Source organism: Zeus faber (assembly GCF_960531495.2).
Source record: "Zeus faber genome assembly, chromosome: 19".
In the NCBI taxonomy this organism is placed as follows: domain Eukaryota; kingdom Metazoa; phylum Chordata; class Actinopteri; order Zeiformes; family Zeidae; genus Zeus; species Zeus faber.
The window spans coordinates 7,419,723-7,440,494 of NC_137206.1; the positions used below are offsets into that span (position 1 = coordinate 7,419,723).

Here is a 20,772-nt window from a genome sequence, read left to right on the forward strand (position 1 = left end):
AATGTCAGAAGACCCCGGAACACTCACTGAGACCCCCGCCAAGGACTTTTTCACAGTTTTTGGTACATTTCGTATTTTACTGGTGGCCGTCGGTGAAACTGGCCACAGGTGGCCTTTTAAAGCATCCGTCCTTCACGGAATAATCTCCGGGGTGAAACGACGGAGTACCTGGTTGTGGAGAACCGAGCTGAGGCAGCCGGCTTTGTGGATCTGCTTGCAGGCGGACAGGACCATCTCCATGCTGTCGTGGCCGCTCAGCTCGGCGGCCTGGTAGAGATCCACGGCACACAGCTCCTCCACGCTACGCACACGCACAAACACAGGACGCAAATGGAAAAAACAGTTGATGTACATGTACTCCTTACTGACACATTACACTATATACACTACTGTACACACACACACACACACACACACACACACTTAAAAAGTAACGCAACTGTGTTAGAAATGCAGTATAGTAAAAAGATAAACATATTTGCTTGGCAATGTAGTGGAGCAAGAAAGTCTCCCAAACAGAATCTACTTAAGCAAGTACATATACTTGAAAAATGTACTTGAGTACAGTAACAAAGTACTTATGAGCTTGGTACCTCTTGCGCGTGATGGCGTCCCGCAGGCTGCTTTCCAGGCCGCTCCGGTACGGCGAGGCCAGCAGCGCCGCCAGCAGCGGAGCGCACACCCCGGGCAGGTTCTTCATCACCTCCACGTCCGCCATGTTGAAACCGACGGAGGACGGTCTGCACACCACCAGGGCGGCGAGCTCAAGGAACACGCCGCAGAAGACGTCCGGCTCCAGAAGCTGCGGACGAAAGTGAAAAGGCCGTTGCTCGTCTCTTGCTCATTTTTCATTTTATTTTCATTTTTTTTTTATGTGCCGGATTCGCCAGCGAGCGGCGGCGCGTTCGGGGCACCTTCCAGAAATCCCGGTCGCACTTGCAGAGGACCATGGTGGCGAACTCGAGGAGGCGAACGATGATGGTGCCCTTGCTGTGGTTGTACTGCTCCACCTCCCGGGGGCTGAAGAGGGCGTTCTTCTGGCCGAGGGCGAAGCAGCCCTCGGCGGCCGCCAGCTCCCGGGTGGCCAGCTCGCTCAGGAAGAAACGCACGGCCTTCAGGAAGCTTGACTGCTCCCTGGAACCTTCGAAACGGAGGAAAGGACTCCGGTGAGGGCGACTAAAAGGTCGCCGTCGATATCCGAACGGGGGGAACGTGCGGCCCAGGTAATTGTAAGGTTAAGGACGTTATCCACGGTCTATATTTTTTTGGTCATCGGGTTATTTTTTTTTTTGTAAAGCCGACTCTCGCACAATTGGCAACAACTTCTGTCAAAAGCGACATTATCTCAATATCCTCAAAACTTGGTGCAAATGAAATGAAAAACGCTAATAATATACTGAAGTGATAGTTAACGAACAGGAATGATACGCGGACATGGATTGGTGCCAGTTTGTCATTTGCCTTAGCCACCATAGCCATGAACGCTGATTTTCTAATGATGTGTAATGAATGGGTTGACCGCACCGGCTGTTGCCGTGACAACTTCCTTGGGCGTGAAAATCCGGATTCTGAAATATTCATGACAAAGCGGGGACGTACTGAGGACATGATGGGGCTTGATGATGTGCAGGCCGATGAAGGTGTTGTAGCAGTCGAGGGCGGCCAGCAGCAGGTCCATCCACTGCAGCGTGGCCCTGACGCTGAAGGGGCCCGACAGCTCCCGGAGGGTGGGCTGGGACTGCAGGCCGCCGCCCTCGAACCTGGAGACCAGGAACCCCGCGCCGCGCTCCTTCAGCAACGCGTCCAGCCACTGCGAGGGAGATTTCTTGCCTGCGTCGAGTCCAAGAGCGGATTACGCATTTGTTCACGTGGAGCAAACGCCGTCCGGCCAACATGAATGGATCGATGGAAAATAAAGAAATAAAAACAAATTAAGTGAACAGCGATTACCATCATTCACACCCAGTGAGGAGAGCGTAATGCACAGACAAAAATTTAAAACAGATCAATGCATTTGACCAGTTCATAAGTTCTTCATAATTAATGCAAGACATTTATGTGAGATCCGCAGGCCATTTAGATGCAATATTACTCAAGGCATGCTTGGTTTGGTTTGAGAGATACAATTTTGCAATTGAAAAAGTGAAATTGCTTACTGTCGTAAGCCTTAAAATTCCTTTCTGCTCCTTTTTGAGGTTTATCGCCACTGTTTAATTTTCGCTTTATTTTTCTGTTTTTGGCTGTGGACGTGGAGCCAGGGCAGACTGGTATCGACCACCCTAATCACCACTCTGACCAGACCTGATGATGACCGATTAGCTTCTGGAGGCGTCTACCTGGCGCTCTGCACCAGCAAAATAGACTGATACTGTCTAGCTATAATATTGCATCACATCATCATTGCGCCTGGGGTTTCTCATCTCTGACCCTTGTCGAGGCTTGGACTCCACAAGACCTCTGAAGGTGTCCTGTGGTATCTGGCACCAAGACGTTAGCAGCAGATCCTTTAAGTCCTGTAAGTTGTGAGGTGGAGCCCCCCTGGATCGGTCTCGTTGTTCCTGCACATCCCACAGATGCTCCATCAGATCGGACCCCAACCCCGACCACCCACATGATGTAGAAGAAAACATGATTCATCAGACCAGGCCTCCTTCTTCCATTGCTCCATGCTCCAGTTCTGACACTGGCGTGCCCATTGTAGGCGCTTTCAGAGGTGGACATTCTGACTGGTCTGCAGCTACACAGCCCCACACACAGCAAACTGTGATGCACTGTGTGTTCTGACACCTTTCTATCATAGCAGCATTACCTTTTTCATCAATTAGTGCTACAGTAGCTCTTCAGTGGGATCAGACCAGACGGTCTAGACTGTGGAACACCCCACAAGACCTGCTGTTTTGGAGATGATCTGACCCAGTAGTTTAGCCATCCTAATTTGGTCCTTGTCAAAGTGGCTCAGATCCCTTCGCTTGCCCATTTTTCCTGCTTCCAACACATCAACTTCAAGAATTAACTGTTCACTTGCTGCCTAATATATCCCACCTCTTGACAGGTGCCATTGGAACGAGATGAGCAATGTTATTCACTCCACCTGTCAATGGTTTTAATGTTGTGGCTGATCGGTGTACATATTTGATAATTATTATTTTTAGTTTAGTTTTTTTATGTATTATTTTTATTGTTTTCTGTTATTTATCAAGTGATATATTTGGTTGTTTATCATGAGGGTTTGATGTATATTTTCATATTTTATTGTGTTCAGTCAACTGTTTTTTCCACATTTTCTTATTTTATTTACTTCCTTCTTTTTTTTTTTCATGTAAGCTGTTGCTGAAACTGCAATTTCCCAAAATATATTTCTCTAAATAAATATTCCTGGGGATGAGTTACATCAGTCTTGTCAGGAGGAATGGGCACAAAAAAGTATTGGAAGGCTACCCGAGCGTTTAATTCAAGTTAAGAACTTAAAAGGCAATGCCAAAAATACTAACAAAGTGTATGTCAACTTTTGACTCACTGAAAATCTGAAAGAGTAATTAAAATAAATATATCTGAAATATAGGTCACTTAGATATTATTTGGAAATGACCTTTCATGAAAATAAAGTAGATACCCTAATTGCCGTAGGAAATGTATGCTGACATGAAATGTGTGGAGTTTGAATATATTTAGCTTGTGTATGTAAACTTTTGGCCTCAACTGTATCCATCTAAAAAATAAAAATGACACCGGCTTTAACCTACATCATGAACAAAAAACGCCTGCGCGCGAAGCGGCAACTGTAGTGCGTGATGTGATCTGCTGTCTGCCGTGCGACCATGAAGGTCCGGAGGGGCAGCTCACCCGGCAGGAGGGGGACCAACTCGTAGAAGAGCTCCATGCATTTGTGGCGGCACTCGGTCTGCGGCCGGCCGCACTGCTCCAGAAGCCACGACACCACTTCGGACAGGCACACCTTCACGTCAGGGGAGAACCCCCTGTGGAAGCGGAGAGTCAAATAAAATAAAAATGATGACCATAAATTCAAAATGTAAAGCAGAGAATAAAATAAAATAAAATAAAAATGGTGACTATAAATTCACAATGTGAATTGGGACTGTATTCTGACAAGCAACCACCCGCAGCGCAGGGCAAGCTGTTTTAACATTTATTGTTCATATAAGGTCACTTTTTAAAAGTTACTAGTACTTATATTTTGGTAACTAGATGCTATTCCAACAGTTATTTGGTAACTAGTTTAGTTTTACGAGTCAAAATGTATGATGCACGAGTACTTTAGATGCTATTAGGTACTAGTGGCTATTCATGCTTCGGGGCGCCTGCCTGGGAATTCGCCTCTTGGCGTTGTGCTGATTCAGACCGGTGGCCTTGCATTTGACGATTCTTTTCAGGTGGTCGATGGCGCTGACACACTGCTGCACCGTACCTGCGGACGCAAGGACAGCCACGGTTTCACCCAAAAACCACCATCCAAACATTTTTTTTTTCTCCCCCCCAGAATGACCTACGAATTCTTAACGAAGTCATTTCGGGGCCGTTAATGCCACCGCAATTTCCAGCGTTCTCACTGAACTAGTCATCCACGACAATAAGAAGCTCTCCATTAAAAATGAAAATAAATTAGACAAAAAAGTATGTGGTGATGTTGTGACAAGATTGCACTCCTATTCCAAAGCAAATAATTGTCGAGGGAATCCCTTGATAGAAGTGTTTTTGTGCAATAAAAACACAAAAAACAAGTTGGTTTGGGTTATCGTTATACAGTAAAAAAATTAACTCCAAATTATACCTCTGTACAACGCAGCCCATTAGACGGTGACTAGAACGCCATGGATCCCTTTACCTATGGAGCGCTCGTCCGTGTGAGCCAGAGCCAGGCTTTCGACAAATACGACCAGCACCTCAAAGACAAACTGGTCCACCAGGGAATTCTCCTCCCTTTAAAAAGACAAACAAAAAAAATGTACAAAATACATCCCGGGACGTGGAAACCGTCTTCGACATAATTCTTCGTCCCGCCAGTGACGTGCCAAAAACCGCGTCTGACCTGAATTGTCGGTAGATGCTGTTGAAGGCCAGGGCGGCGCCGAGGCGCTTGAAGCTGCTGGGGTGCAGGGCCAGGCTGTAGATGCGTTTGAACAGGGACTTGGTGTTGGCGGGGCTCCTCTCCTGCTGCTGGGGGCTGGTCTGCTTGATGGACCACCTGACAAACTCCTCCGTGCAGCGGCCGCAGAAGTCCCGCAGGGCGCTGTCCAGGGGGTCCACCAGGCCGTCCTGCAGAGGAACGGGGCGTACGCTTACAGCAGGTGACGCGGTGTCTGGAATTTTTTTTTTTTTAATTAACAGAAACAAATGGAAAAAGAAATCCTCCTAGACATTGCCTATGCACATGTAAGCTGATTAATCGTGAGTGTGAACCTGCACTTGAGCGAAGCCGCCGAGCGTTAAGACGACCAGCAGGGAGGATGTTTCAGCACTGTGGTGTGGGGATGGTGTGGTTTGAGAAGCCACACCTGTCGGCGAGGAGGTGAGCCCAGGAGCAGTGTGGTTGTTTACCTGTTGCCCGTTGAGAACAGGTAAAACCCACCCACACCCACAAGAGGAGCCCTTGTCATGACATGCTGTCCATCTGCTCCTGGCTTGTTCCACCTAGCCCACTCACTACAATAAACTTGTGTGTTTCCAACCCCATCGTCTGTGTTTGAGAGCCCTGAAATCGCCACTCAGGTGGCGTGCGGCAGGCGAAACGGCCACACGCATGTTTGACTTTGTGAAGCTGCTTTGACACATGCATTCCGGACAATAACTGGAGTTACCCTTTCACACATGTAGCAAAAAAAAAACAAAAAAAAAAAAAACGGAGATTGCCCGTATTTGCTGTTAAGAAATACCGCTCAATCGGATGAAAATACCAGTGTAGCAGTATGGAAGCCACAATGAAAATAGTAGAATAGAAACATGGCCCGAACCTTATTTTTTTATGTAATTGCAATTTCTTAAATTACATTGATAGCGCATTTAAAAAAAAGTTGTCTACGCTCAGTAGATGCAATTTGTGAATCGGGTTCCTTTATTTATTTTTTTCCCCCGATCAATAGGATTATTATTTTTAACCATTTTAATGAATCTTCTATAGACACGCTTCTAAAATCAACTCCCATTTTTAATGTCTAACATACTTTAATTACAAAACAAAACTCAAACAGGGTTTAGCAGTGACTGTGAGATACAGTTGGTGTGACACCGTGACAAATGTACTTATTTTAAGTCGCTTTGGACAAAAGCGTCCTCTAAAAGACATAACGTTATGTGACGGGTGAATAGGACTCAACACGATTTGCATCGCAAACCTAACCTGCTGCTGCATATGAAATGGCATACCATCAAAACTATTTAATTGAGGCTTGTGGACCTGAATAAAAAGGAAGCAGAGAATCGGAGGAGGTGAACTTGGGACTCTCACCAGAATGGCTTCCAGAACAGCGACGGTGTCTTGGCTCTCAAACTTCTTGTTGTTGGTGAACCAGTGGATCAGCTGCATCACCAGCGGCTCAAACAGCTGCCTTGTTACCTGACGACAGGAGCAACGAGACGGGCGCCGTCAGGTGACGTCGCGACCGGCAAATGACAACATCCCTTTTTCTAACTAATGCAGCGGGATTGAAAAAAATAAAAATAAATTGCACGACGGTCATAAGACATTTCTAGTCTTCGTCGAATCACACGTCTGGATTCAACACGTCAAAGTGGCGGCGGTCTCCTGGGCGGACACCGACCTGGTCCACGTCGCAGGCCAGACGCAGGAGCACGGGAAACAGCTTCTTGTGGAGGTTGTACATCGGCGGCAAGCTGCCCTCGCCCTCGCCCTCGGCCATCTGAGTGCTCTTCCCGACCATGTAGATCACCAGGCTGTGCAGCAGCTCGCAGGCCGCCACCTGCGCGGGGAAAACCCACGGGGTGAGAAGCGGCGAGGCCCGGGGGTTCTCTCAGAGGTTTTAAGGGGTTCTTTTGGAGTACGGGTCCCGAGTTCACGCCAGTTCAGCGGACCAATTTTAAAACCGAAATGTTCAATTACTAGAATAGTTTAGTAGTCCAGTTTAATCGCTGATTTTGAAGACTGTGCGTTCAGTTTCATTATTATTAGTAGTAGTAATATACATCATGGCTACCCGCTGCTGTTGCATACTACTGTATCTGTACTTACTGTAAGTACATAATGCTCCTCTGTGTTAACTGTTGTTGATGCGCGCACACACACACACACACACACACACACACACACACACACACACACACACACACACACACACACACACACACACACACACACACACACACACACACACACACACACACACACACACACACACACACTTCATGTTTTTGTGTAAATGTTGTTTGTTTCTATGTTAATTTGTCTCACCGTGGTGATTCTCCCGCTCTTGGAGTAGTGATCAGTTGTTTATAGACCCAAACATGATAAATAGTTCTCCAAAGAGGGGGGTTGGTGGTGGTTCTCTATAACCAAAAACTGTGCTCTGGTCATTCTACAGGTCGTCCACAGGACAGAGTTATTGCAGCAGTTCTTGATGATTAAAGAATTAATAGAGAGTTGCAGTGCAGGTTGAGTAGTTGAACTCCACTTGCAGACTAACTCTGTCCTGGATGCAATGCCATACAAATACTCTGTGTTGCATGCCCAAATATCCATAAACAGTCTTACTCCTGTTTTGCTGTTGTTCTCACACCAATAAATGACGGCAAGACCTTTGCAGATTTGTCATTCATCATATTTTTAAATATTTAAAATTATCATGGGAAAATGTTGTGTTTGGTTTGCTCAACACCCCAAGAAAAGAGGACAAGTATATCTTTTTTTATATATATAATAAATCTGATAATGATGTTGGCAAAATTCTTATTGATAAATGTAGGTTTAGCAATAATAAACCTCATTCTGTTGCTTTCCTGAAAGGATGTTGAGCAATATGTGAAACCACTTTCTAATTCGACTCACAAAAAGGCGATGGAAACACTTAATATCCGTACGTTTTAGAATATTTTTGTCTCGTGTGATGCCACCCCTTCTGTTATTGTTCCGTTTGTATACCATCCCACGCACACAGATTTTTTTCTTCCTCCTTCCTGTATTAAGAGTTCATCCCTCCTCCTGAGGGGCCCTCGCTGACTGGACGTACCTTGGTCTGCCTGTCGCTCGTGGACAGGGCCAGTTCGCTGATGCGGGGCAGAAAGGGGTCCAGATAGATGACCGGCTTGATGTCCATGAAGGGAACGGGGAAACTGAGCCTCTTCTCAGCATCCCAGGCCACAAACTTCCTCATCGTCTCCTCGGTGGAGGCCACTGCGCGGCAAGAGGGGGGAGGGTTGGGAGGGAGCCCCGATACCACGAGACAGATTTTGAGCATTTAGGGGGAAAAGCTTGGTGGGGTAACACGTCGAGAGGCACAATGCCATATAGGAGAACAACTTCTCAGATGACTTTGGGCTGAATATTTCTTTTTTTTCTTAAACGTTTCATGCGTTCTGGGATCTCACCCGTCACCAGATTTCGGTTCAGTCGTCCCCCCAGGTGGCCGAGCAAGCGCACGACCCTGAGCCTCACCATGGCGGCAGGAGCATCTTCCTGCGGACGGACACGGGCAGTCAACACAAACATTGGGGCTCACCTCTTCAAGAGAGGACTTCCAAGTGCTTGAAAATACAAAAAAAATAAAATAATAATAATAATAAAAAAAGAATAATATAAAAATACAATTAAATTAAAAAAGGTACTACAGGTGGCCTTTAATCTAGTAAAAACTAAAATACCCTGCCCCTTAACACTGGTTCAGCCTACATATGGTGTATTACCATAGCCAGCTGGTTGGACTGCTTTAGGAGTCTCGCCATCCTTTGGGAGGATCCCTGCTCGCTTCTAGAGGACAGAGACGACATCACTTCCCAGCCACTGTCGTCCTTCTCTGAAATGCGGTGGAAAAAAATAATAATCATGTTTCAGATTATATATATATATTTTTTTAAACGCCACAAGTGCCATCAACCTAGAGCGGCGCAACATGGAACGAGGAACACATGGTTAAAGAACACGAGTGATGGCAAGTGACAGCATTGACTCATTGCCCGGCCGTCCCCTCACCGTTGGCACTGGTGGACTTGAGGTATCCGTCCAGCAGGGGCAGGACGCTCCCGTAGCAGGGCCGAATGGTCTCCGGCGGGATGGAGGACGACCAGACTTCCAGAGCGTCCAGCGCGGCGTTGGCCAGCGGAACGTGGCTCAGGCCCAGCTTGAGAGCCGTCTGGGGGGGTGGGAGTGGGAGGGAAGCAAAGTGTTTGTTCTGCAGTTTTTCGACCGTTCAGGAGGGAGCTCAAACGTTACGGACGTACTCAAAGACGCCGTGGTATTTACCGACAATCAAAGCTAGGAGGTTTGCCAGGAGCCAGCAGGGAGCAAACGCAACAAAAATCGCGGCACGCAGAGATTAACGCCAAAATGGATAAATAAAAGCCCCTGCTTTGGTTACAACTTTTTTTCTAAAGTTGCGCTGATGAAAAAACAGCCGCGTTTTGTCGCTAACCATCAACTTGTGTTTGGTGAGGACATCTCAATTTGGATGACGGCACTGTCCGTGGATTATTACAACGTTTGAGGGTGACGACCGAGCCCATCCAAATACCTATCATTAAATCAGCCTTTTTAAACACGTCTGCCGGTCGCGTTTTAGTCTGAGGTTTCAGCTAATTAAGACTTTACGTCTTAACTAGGGTTTTTCCCCCCGCTTATTTTTCCGTGAACGTGCTATAATCATAGTAAATGGTTATGGAGATACTAAATAACCTGTCTCGGGGTAGGAGGTTTCGGCCACATTGCCCCGCTCTATTGTGTGTACAGGGCACACGTGAGCGGTCGGGATGCCTCTCCGTCGCCTTGCCTCGGGGGAGCACTTAGGGGGTTAAGCCTCGCTCAAGGACACACCAGCACGCTACCAGGAGGAGCCGGGGATCGAACCGGCAACCTTCCGCTTGCTGGACCCCCTGAGCCACTCGCCCCCTTACTTCTCCCCTCACCCACCTCCAGAGCAGGGCAGTAGGCCTTGATGTCCAGAGCGATGATGTTGTGGGGCAGCGAGAGGACGAACATCAGGCAGGAAGCCAGCAGCTCGTCCTTGTACTGCTTGGTCCTCAGACACACCTGGAGGAACATCCACAGGCGTCAGCCCGCCAGCTCGCCAATGGCGTCGAGAATGTTTAAAGGAAATGGGTTAGACAGGACGGAGCTACTGTTACCTCTTTACCAAACTTGGCGAAGAGCGCAAAGCAGGCGCTCCTCACGGGGTCGACCGGGGACAACGGTGAGCTCATAGGGTCAACGCCCTAAAACCCCGCCCCCCCCAAAAGAAGACAGATTTTGAACAGTGTGATGGAAAAGACATAGCTATTTTCCCCACAGGCCGGACAACTGCATTTGAGCGTTCATGGTATTTAAAGTTTTTGTGTATGTATCTGACTGTATATGTCCCTTAACAGTCTTAAAAGCGGACATCCTAGTGGACGTCTTGATGCTGTATCGATGTTTTAGTCGATTTGAGAAAGCGACTGTGAGGAAAACTGTTCTTGACAATTACATCATTATGGAACGAATGACGTCAAGTTAAGGAACATATACAGTCAAACGTTCTACAAATTGTCCACATCGCTCGAGTAGGGGAAACAACCGGGACTGCTTGGATGACAGAGTGCACGTTAGAAAATGTAGACTTGTTTGGTTACCTGGTAGTATCTGATTCTCTTGGCAATATTCATGGAGACCGCCAGCAGCTTGTAAAAGCCGCTGACAAATGGGTTTCTTATGGAGTGGAGGATGAGCTCGTGACTAAACGGGTAGACCCACGGCTTGAAATACTCCACGTGCTTACTCAGCAACAGTTCACTGCAGAGACGGAAAATACTTTGAAGGCAGGATTTGCTTTTCTATATTTTTTGACTCACATTAAAGGATCAGGGTCCCGAATTTTTCAACCTAGGCCTTATAAAAATGATGCTGTAAATGCAGTCCAATGGGGCAAACATTCAAGCCTTAAGATAATAATATATTATAATATATATATATATATATATATATATATATAATAAAATCCTTAATTCTCCTTTTAAGTAGTAAACCTGCAGTATAGTCACATGTGTCTTATTGTATTTCTGTAAGATATTTCATGATGATGATGTATTCTTTAAGCGGTACACAATTCATTTCAATCAGCAGTGACACAACCGCTAATTACACTTTCTGTTTCAAAGCTATTGAAAATGAAACCAAAAAACGAACACCATTCAATTCTTGGACAGGTAACATGAGTATCTGTCATTAAAATAAATCTGGATGGGAAAGGACGTCTGCTGTCTTGAAACAACATGTGTACAAACTTAACAAGTGGACGCACTGTGGCCGACTACTTAAACTGCCGAGGCCGCAAAGTGATCCAGAGAACTGAGGAGTATTGTTGCTTAAGAAAAAAAAAAAAAAAGGGGGGGGGGCTGTGATAGGTCCCCGTCACCTGCAGAAGTCCACCAGGTTGATGAAGGCGGTGAAGTCCTTGACTTTATTGGGGAGGAGATGGGCAGTGGGGTCAGAGGAGGGCAGGACCATGGCCGTCATTTCGTCTTGACCCTGGGAGGACAAGGACGCAGGAGCCAAGAGTTCTAACGTAGAACACAGAACACCTGATTTCTTATCTGGCTATAACAGAAGGCAATTCCCAAGGAAAATATAACTTATGTTTAAAAAAAAAGTAATTGTTCATGGCGACTAGGCTTGGGCAGATTTACGATAAAATCGTCTACCGGCGAGCGACTCCATTGATTGCGATTGACATTGATGACAGACAGTTTGTTTTTTGTTTTTTTTTATGTTTTTGATCCCCCAGGAAAAATCCGAGCATTGAAACGGTGTAATTGCAGTTTACTGTGTTCCTAAACTGGAGCGGAGAGGGGACAGTGGAAACGGACGTCTCACCCTTGTTCTGGGACTTCATTTGGGAAAAAAAAAAAAAAAAAAAAAACTTTTGTGAAAATAATGTAAATAATAAATCCTGAAATTTTGCACAATCGGCCAAGCCCAATTATGACATTGCTGGAGCAAAAACAGTGGAAAATGCAGTTTTTGCTGGAGAGCCAGTGAATGATATTTGTAAGATCACATCTTTCAAAACAGCAAAGTCAAATTTTTTAACAAATAATCCAGAAGTATTATATCGCATATACTTTTGTAAATGATTGATCAGATCCAATGACTGGTGTATAATTTTGTTAAAAGTGAACCCAAGAGGAATCTTTTCTTAAATCCCCACCTCCTCCGCTGCAGCGACCTTCTGCACCGACAGGTCCAACTTCTCCACGATGCGAAGGATGGATTTGACCACTTCGTCGTACAGCAGGCGGCTCAGAGGCACCAGGGCGGCATTCTGGCTTTCGAAGGCGCCGTCCAGAAATCCCGTGTCCTGCGTTGGAGAGTGGAGGACAGGCAACGTCGCAGAGCGCTTTTACTAATTAGACATTTTTTGCAGCAGGTTGAATGTCTGAAATGTATCGTAGGGAACAAAAAAAAACTCTTAACAGAGTCTCAAAGGGACGTTCCGGTCGGTGAAGATCACCTTCAGCTGGTCGCAGTCTAGAAGGTTCTTGTAAAGGCCGAGGTAGTCCTGACTGGAGGGGACTTTCCAGTTGCCGGTGTGAATTTGTGACGACTGGGAGGGACCCTCGCGATCCTCGGCGCCTCTGTCCTGAGGAGAGAGGGACACGTGGCGTCACTCGATAAACTCCTGTGGACTTGACATGAGACTCAATACACGATGCACAACAAAAGTAGAAAATACAGTTATATAATATGGCATCATATCATCTGGAATAGAACAGAAATTAAGGATAAATCCACTGACCTCTGAGAGCAGGATGGGCTTGGAGCACACACGAATCAAACCCTGGTGCACTGAAACAGAGGAAGAGATTTCCCTTTTGAAGGACCTTTCGGTTGAATTTGTTTCCATTTCCATCTATATTTAAATATTTTGTAAATCAAAATGTATGCTCTAAGTTTTTTGATCCCTTGGTTTTTTTTTTTGGCTTTTACAATACCGTACATATTGTACCTGATCAGGTAAAGAGTAAAAGTTGAATGGGTAAAGCTAAGCTACTCAACTCAGCTGGTCAGGATGCCAAAACAGCCAGTGCAACAACTGTTCTCGGCAAACTCAAATCAAACTCAAAAGGAGCAGAAAGCTTTAAAGATTTTAAATAAAAATCCCACCCCTAATGCCGATATAGAACCCACCGATAGAGCTGATGAAACTCCAGAGCACAGGCCCTTTGGACGCCACGGCAACAAGGACCTTCAGGACGGCGCGGCAACAGATGACCTGCACCCGCCCGCTGTACTGAGGGAAGGTATCAATCTGAACCACCAGGAGGCGCTCCAGCAACGGCGTGTAGACCTCTGGGATCTGAGGGGTTATACACCAACCAACATCATCATTCCAAAAAGTGAGGAATGGAAAGTTAAAACATTTGTCTGGCTACTAGTTAAAAGAAAATACTGTAATATATATATATATATATATAGCGCCTGGGGCGCTGTTGGCACCGTGCTCCGGCGGGTTATCTCCCAAATAGGAGCCTCTCTGTGTGGAGTTTGCATGTTCTCCCCGTGCTCACATGGGGTTTCCTCCACCTCACGTCAGTAAGGACCCCCACCAAAAACATGCACCCATCATTGTCTGACCAGCAATGGACATTTATCACCTGGTCCCCGGGCGCGTCTACGTATGCTGCCCACTGCTCCTGGCTGTGCCCCCGGAGGAAGGACAACCCAGGATGGGTCAAAAGCAGAGAATCCATTTCACCGGCCACCATCAAAAGCATGTGCATGTGTGTGTGTGTGCAAGCATGTGTTATAGTGTGGTGTGTTGTGTGATAAATAAAGACTGTTTCTTCTTCTTCTTCTTCTATATACATATATATATATAATGTAATGAGCTAGTTTTTACATAATAGTAATAATTAATAATTCAGTAATAATTCAGATAATTTAGTGCATCACAGCTTGCTGTGTATGGGGCTGTGTAGCTGCAGACCAGTTAGAGTGTCCATGCTGACCCCTGTCCACCCCTGAAAGCTCCTACAATGGACACGCGAGTGTCAGAACTGGAGCATGGAGCAATGGAAGGAGGAGGCCTGGTCTGATGAATCATGTTTTCTTCTACATTATGTGGATGGTCGGGGTCAGGGTCCGATCCGATGGAGCATCTGTGGGATGTGCTGGAACAACAAGCCTAATCCATGGAGGCCTCACCTCACAACTTTCAGGACTTAAAGGATCTGCTGCTAACGTCTTGGTGCCAGACACCACAGGACACCTTCAGAGGGCTTGTAGAGTCCAAGCCTCCACGGGTCAGAGCTGTTTTGGGGGCACGAGGGGGAGCTACACAATATGAATGGTTAATGTTGTGTCTGGCGGTGTATTTCCAATCAATTCCAAGCAATTCATCCCACCCCCCCCCAAATTGAATCCAGCCTTGTTGACTCAAAATGTGCCGCAAACTCCGAAGAAATGAGCTGTGTGTCATACCGCCGCATGCTCATCTGATGAAATGACTGAACGCAAACTGCACTGCCAACGAAAAGCAAATCATTTAAGACCTATGGAATTCGTATTTCAGACTTTTTTCATACTATTCCAGGCCTTCATTTTTGATGAATCGGTTTCATACCTTTCTGGGACTTTTTAAATGACCCGCGGACACCCCTGTCCAATCCGTTCGCGGGCCTCGTCGGTTACCTTGTCCAGGTGAATCAGGACGCTGGCGATGGAATCCAGGAAGCTGGGCAGCTGGAAGAAACTGTCCTCCTCCTTGTCCGACTCGGTCAGGTACATCTGCTTGCAGCGCTGAATTAGCTCGGTGTACATCAAGTCCACGTCTTGGGGGCAAACCTTCTTGCATGGCTGCAGAGAAGATGCTCATTGGTTTTCCCAGTGATTCTGAGACATATTTCATAATAATAATAATAATAACAACGAGTGATAGAGCTGACATACAGCTGCAAAGAATCCGTATCCTCGGATGGCGATCGACAGCTCCTTGTGCGTGGAGTCCATGGTCTTAATGACGGAGCAAAATTTTTGCATGAAGAATTTCAACTTGCTCTTGTGCTCCTCCACGTTCTCCGCCACCAGCATCGCCACCTGAGAACCACACCCGTCGGAGCGGCGGTTAAGCCCCCGCCGCAGGAAAGAAAGGCTCAAAACGGTTCTTTGCATTACGTCAACCGATTCAAATCCAAAATAGGCCCGCGCCGAACTACACAAGCCGTCCGCGCCCCGGGGGGTTAGACTCGGGGGGGGGGGGGGGGGTGCACGCGGCGTTCACCTGTTTGAGGAAAGCCTCCAGGGCCTGGTAGCTTGTCTTCTTCATCTCCTGGTTGATGTGTCCGCAGAGCTTGGACATCACTTCGAACACAGCTCTGTAGTGGTCCATCAGGCAGCTGCTGAACTGCCCCGCGTGCTTGGCCAACAGCCTCAGCCCGGCTGCAGGGTGCAGGAGATACAACGTTATTGCTGCAGACCCTGCCCCCCCACCTACACCCTTAAATCCAAAATTTTTCCGCTTTGAAAGGACGCGTTTGGTCTTACCGAAGGTGACGGCGTAGCGACTCATCTCTATCTGCACGAAAAAATGAAATCAAAAACCAAGCTTTTTAGAGGCGCATTCAAAGGTCGCAGGCTCCAGCACCGTGCGATCAAATAAGTCGACTTTCCAGAGTGAATGTCGTTCAAAAGGCCTCGGGGGCCAAATTCACAAAGAATAGATTGCGGCCTATAATAGCAGCATGAATTGCGCGCCAGTTGCGCCCGGCGACCTGCACTGTCTCAGCGTCCGATTCACAAACGATGTTGTGCCAGTGATACGCCGGCGCAAGCACGCCCATAAAGTTTTGCCGCCCAGTGCAATTTGCCCTTGTTTTGCGTCTGATCTCAAATATCCATGTGGCAAAGTAAATAATCTGTACATCTGTGCATAAAAGCAGAGGGGGTGGGGGGGGGGCTTCTTTGTTTCGTTCAATTAGGAAAAGGAGTAAAACATATACATCTTAAATAATAAACATAGTTTTTATTTGTTTTATTTGGAGAAATGGGCACATGCAGTGGAGCGTAAATGCGTCATTCTCCATGACGCGTTCGCTACGCCACTGCTCTACACTTGCGTTTTTTTCCCCGAAATGATCAGTCTTGAATAAATACAAAACTTTAAATAATTGTCGGATAGTAGATATTTTGATTTCAAGTGTTTAATGGGCAACTCCAATTAAGTAGTTTAGTTCAAGTAGTTAATATTCATAAGCTTTATTTATTTATTTTTAAAATGGCCTTAACTGACAGGACTTTTATTTTGAATATTGAATAAAAAAATATTATTCATCTACATGCCTTGATGATGTCATTCTCTATACAGCCTGCAAATAAATTGTTTTTAAGCTCAATAAACACCGATCATATTTCGCCGTTGGCGGGCGATTGTGAATTTGACTGTGAATTAAAAGCCACGCAATCCTTTCGTGAAGTCGCTCCTCAGAACGTAGAACCGAGCAGCATCCTCACCTGTGGACTGATGGTCATCAGGGCGTACTGAAAGATTTCTTTGGACGTCGCCGGATCTACACAAGTCAAAGAAAAGTCAAAGAATGTCAAATCAATGATACTCATGATATAAAATGTGCGGCTGCGTAGACTTGCGATGACCGGTTACACCACAGGCGTAGGGGCCCCACCTTCTTCCATGGTTTTGGTGAAGTTGGTCATCAGTGCGGTAATGCCTCTCAAACAACCCGCCACGATGAAGAGCTTTGGCTCCTTGGTTGAGGACGTCAACTGAAGTGCAATCATTTCAGGAAAAAGACAGAAAATACATCTTCCCACGTCACGGCATCGCTCTTGAGCCAAGGGATATAAAGACAGGCGGTCGGGTGCACACAACCAAAACCCATCAGACCCATCGAACGCCTTGGCCGTACGTACCTGTCCTTTCAGCTCTCCCAAATAGGCTTTGTAGAGTTTGTCAGAGTTGGCGACCATCTCGCTGGGGTGGACCTCTCCCAGAACTCCCAGCAACTCGTAGATTTTACCACAGACTACCGCCACGAGGACAGAAACGATGTTAAAGGGCGGAGCGGTTTAGTTGATTCAATCGTTGTAAAGTAGACAAACGTTAAAAAAAAAAAAAAATGAATAACGTACCCGAATCAGCAATTTTACTCTTCTGACAGAGCTCGCTGTAGAATTTGTTGAATATTTCACAGACTTTCAGGTCAGAGGCAACGCTGGAGGTCGTGGTCAGATGGAGAACCTGGAGAACAGAGACGACCGGGATATGTCCAACCACAGACCTGCACACACTGGTTCATCCACATAAAAAATTCATTTAAAAAAGGCCCTAGGCGTCACTTGCACGCCCATGCAACTTAAATAAACCCTTGTCGTCGCTTCATCCTGTCTGCTTGGTCTTGAACAGGCAGTGCCCTTGATGAGGACCGACCTTGATGAGGAGCTCCAGTGCTTGAGTCCTGCATTTGGCTCCTTTGTCTTTGGTGTACACCACCATGCAAGTGTCCTGGAGAACAAACACAGGGTGCGCTGCTTCAATTTCTACACAGTGGCGATTTCACAGGTATTCGTGCCAAATCTTCCCCCGGTAGATCCTTCCCTGCGGTGAAGCGTTGCCTTTGACAATTCACGCAGACTGTGAATTCACCATTTACCAAATGCATCAAAAAGGGAATTGTGGGGACCTCCGGTTTAACATGGCAGAGTGAGGACGTGTTCCGTGAAGCTCTCCACCGATTACTCACATCTAGGCCTATTCCTGATAATCCTCCGCTAAATACTCGCATGTTCAGGTCATAAATAATATTCGGTTAAACATATGTAATGTCAGGAGAGAATAACTGGCCAGTTTTGAGGGAACAATAATAAAAAATAAAAAAAGAAGCAACCCAGCGTCGATTACGCACATTTTGGTATTTTTTAGTATTTTTAGAGCTTATAGAGCTCATTGTGCGTAATCACCGGGTGTCATGACATTTCACTGCATATATGTATGACCGTATGCATATGTATGTGACAAATAATCTCTTGAACTTGAAGTTAGTATGGCGGACAATTCCTCCCAGACACCAGGGCCAACTGGCAACATAAACTGTCTAATGTACCCTTGATTCTTGTGCTTTGTGATGTAAAGAAGTGCATTATCACGATGCCATATATGGCCTCCCAGCCCCCTCCCCAATTTTACCCCCGCCCTTTATTTTGCTGCGCCGTCTCTTTATAAAATACTACAACTATAAATATAAGATAAAATAAAAAGTTAATTGTGCTTTGTGTGGGGTTTTTTTCTGAACTATCTTTGTTTTCATAAATAAATAAACTTGTGATTAAATGTAGAATTATGGTCATGTTTTGGGCTCAAGAAAGCCCGTCCCAAAGTGATCAAAGTCGTCAAATAGGACATAAGATGTTTGGACATGATATTAAGACACAACAACACTGTGTGCCTGTTGCTTACACACTACACTGCTCCTTAGTTGTAACCGGGGAGAGATGATTGATTTATGGGTCAAAATAAACCCAAAAACAAAGCTTTCCATTTCCAAAAGAAAACCTCCTACATTCATACGTACCCTTAGAGCAATGGCATAAGACTTGTCCCATCCCTTGACCCTGGATGATATCCTCTGTAGAAAATTCTCCAGTAAATTAAGAATCTCGACCCTAGTTTCGCGAAGCTGAAAAAGAAACAAAAAAAAAACCAACGTACGCATCATGAGAAATAAATCAACACGATTATTATTTTCTGGTTGTTTTTTTCCGACACCTACATCTTCCGACACCAGGGACTTCCGGAGGAAGCTGAGAAGTCCGTAGTCCTTTGAGAACAACAAGGACGTCTGCAAGGCTTTGGGACAAAGAGGCAAACTGACAGTTAAAGGGATATTTTTTTGGGGGGTGGGAGGGGATTCACTTTTTGTCTATACAGTATGTCTACGTAGATTCAGACAGGAAGGTCTATCCTAATTTCATCCACGTGTGTCCAGTATCGAGATAGTTATGTGCTGCCCGTGTGTGAGTCATTATACTTCTCTGGCGTCATTCACAAATCGGCAAACAATTTCATGCACACGCGGGTGGACAATTTTTTTTGTTGTTGTTTATTAAAGATCAACATTGCAGGTTGGGAATTAAAACCCCACTTGCAGATTAACACTGCCATGGCTGCAATGGCATATAAATACTATAGAACATAATATAATAGTGTACACGATACCGTATTATAATATACTCTCTTGTTCTTGCTGTTATTACAAAATAAAACAATTGTTACTTTTTATTGTCGTTTGTTGCAATTATTATAAACAGTTTTGTGGCTTTTATTACCTTTTTCTATGTTTAACACTACTGCCTTGGTGACACCTAGCCCCGCACACTCTACGCCCAATTTGAACCCTAGATTTGAAAAGACATTCCCTGACTTTTAACGCTCAGTTATTTACGTGCCTGCTTGGCTCCGCCACCAACATCATAACCTTATTCCACGGAGAGAGACGACCACTGCCCCGTGCTCTCCTGCCATGTCCAAGCGACAGGCTGCTGAGGCGGTCTTTCACCTTCACTTCTTGCACATGCCCAACCAGTGCGGTTTTTTGGGGGGGGTCGTTGTTTTTAAGCGGGAGAGGCGGACCCCGCCACCAACAATGAGAACAGCATACAGAGTGTAATGTTTAACGCAAATTAAAATCTACTATAGAATTGCTGTTTCTTAAAAAAAAAAAAAAGCAAGGTGAATTAGGTATCGCATATGGGACTTCTCTGCAGCCTAATACTATTCTCAGGGATTACCACTTTTTTTTTTTTTTTTAAACGAACGTTTATCGTGAGTGAGCAAAAGGCGAGGAGGTAAAGTTCCATTATCAACACAACAACACGTTCCAGCGGTGTCGCATCACCAGTCCCGCCGAGTTCACTTGAGCGTCCGGGCGGTGCAGGACCTCACCGAGTTGCTGCTCGGTGCTTGACAGCAGGCACTCCTGCACCAGGTCGCCCACGGCGTCCCCGCACGCCAGGGACGCGGCTCTCCCGCCCTCGGCCGAAAGCGACTCGTGGAGCTTTAAAAGCAAACCCCGAACCCCGGCGTCGGAGGCGCTGTCGTTGGAAGACATGGCCGCGACGCCTCGCTCCGTCGACATTCGGGAGGAGGGCGGAGGCGGGTGGAGGGAGGGTGGAGGATGGAGGGTGGAGGCGGGTGGAGGGTAGCCTGGGCGACGAGCGCTCGGTCGGCGCAGACTTCCGGCCGCCGAAGCGAGGGGGGCGGGGCGGGGCGGCGCGGAAGTCCTCTCGTCCAATCAAAAACGCGTCCGCCGGAGTCATCCCGAGCGAGGGGAGATTCGAATCCTCTCTCGAGATTCGGTTCGTGGCGAACCGAATCTCGAGGGAAAAAAAAAAAAAAAAGAGTCGTTGAATTGTCCTATTCGATTGAGTCGTTGGTGTGTTGGTGTGTGTGTGTGTGTGTGTGTGTGTGCGGTGAGCGAGGGAGGACTTCGAGCGAACGATGAACGAGAGTCACAAGAGTCGGCTCTGCCGGGACAGGGAATGATCGAAAGAAAAAAAAAAAAGGGGGGGGGGGTGAACAACATTTGACTCCAACCCAACACTTTCGG

At 46.4% G+C, this 20,772-nt stretch overlaps 1 protein-coding gene across 1 annotated transcript in view; it reads right to left on the minus strand.

Moving 5' to 3' along the window:
- Window positions 1-20,274, minus strand: part of prkdc (protein kinase, DNA-activated, catalytic subunit) — a gene marked incomplete at its 5' end in the record, with an annotated part of 58,470 nt that extends 38,196 nt beyond the window's left edge. Inside the window, 34 exons of the mRNA XM_080020086.1 lie at window positions 169-301; window positions 594-802; window positions 915-1,141; window positions 1,600-1,830; window positions 3,844-3,977; window positions 4,324-4,426; window positions 4,844-4,938; window positions 5,048-5,274; window positions 6,464-6,571; window positions 6,777-6,935; window positions 8,199-8,362; window positions 8,557-8,644; window positions 8,872-8,981; window positions 9,158-9,317; window positions 10,091-10,210; window positions 10,306-10,392; window positions 10,789-10,948; window positions 11,571-11,683; window positions 12,363-12,512; window positions 12,666-12,794; window positions 12,951-13,000; window positions 13,343-13,511; window positions 14,846-15,010; window positions 15,104-15,250; window positions 15,435-15,592; window positions 15,698-15,728; window positions 16,664-16,719; window positions 16,834-16,933; window positions 17,081-17,193; window positions 17,300-17,408; window positions 17,598-17,672; window positions 18,739-18,843; window positions 18,937-19,013; window positions 20,109-20,274. Of these exons, the coding sequence (XP_079876212.1) occupies window positions 169-301; window positions 594-802; window positions 915-1,141; window positions 1,600-1,830; window positions 3,844-3,977; window positions 4,324-4,426; window positions 4,844-4,938; window positions 5,048-5,274; window positions 6,464-6,571; window positions 6,777-6,935; window positions 8,199-8,362; window positions 8,557-8,644; window positions 8,872-8,981; window positions 9,158-9,317; window positions 10,091-10,210; window positions 10,306-10,392; window positions 10,789-10,948; window positions 11,571-11,683; window positions 12,363-12,512; window positions 12,666-12,794; window positions 12,951-13,000; window positions 13,343-13,511; window positions 14,846-15,010; window positions 15,104-15,250; window positions 15,435-15,592; window positions 15,698-15,728; window positions 16,664-16,719; window positions 16,834-16,933; window positions 17,081-17,193; window positions 17,300-17,408; window positions 17,598-17,672; window positions 18,739-18,843; window positions 18,937-19,013; window positions 20,109-20,274 (4,428 nt within the window). The remainder of the gene's footprint in view (window positions 1-168; window positions 302-593; window positions 803-914; window positions 1,142-1,599; window positions 1,831-3,843; window positions 3,978-4,323; window positions 4,427-4,843; window positions 4,939-5,047; window positions 5,275-6,463; window positions 6,572-6,776; window positions 6,936-8,198; window positions 8,363-8,556; window positions 8,645-8,871; window positions 8,982-9,157; window positions 9,318-10,090; window positions 10,211-10,305; window positions 10,393-10,788; window positions 10,949-11,570; window positions 11,684-12,362; window positions 12,513-12,665; window positions 12,795-12,950; window positions 13,001-13,342; window positions 13,512-14,845; window positions 15,011-15,103; window positions 15,251-15,434; window positions 15,593-15,697; window positions 15,729-16,663; window positions 16,720-16,833; window positions 16,934-17,080; window positions 17,194-17,299; window positions 17,409-17,597; window positions 17,673-18,738; window positions 18,844-18,936; window positions 19,014-20,108) is intronic.
- Between the last annotated feature and the right edge of the window lie 498 nt (window positions 20,275-20,772).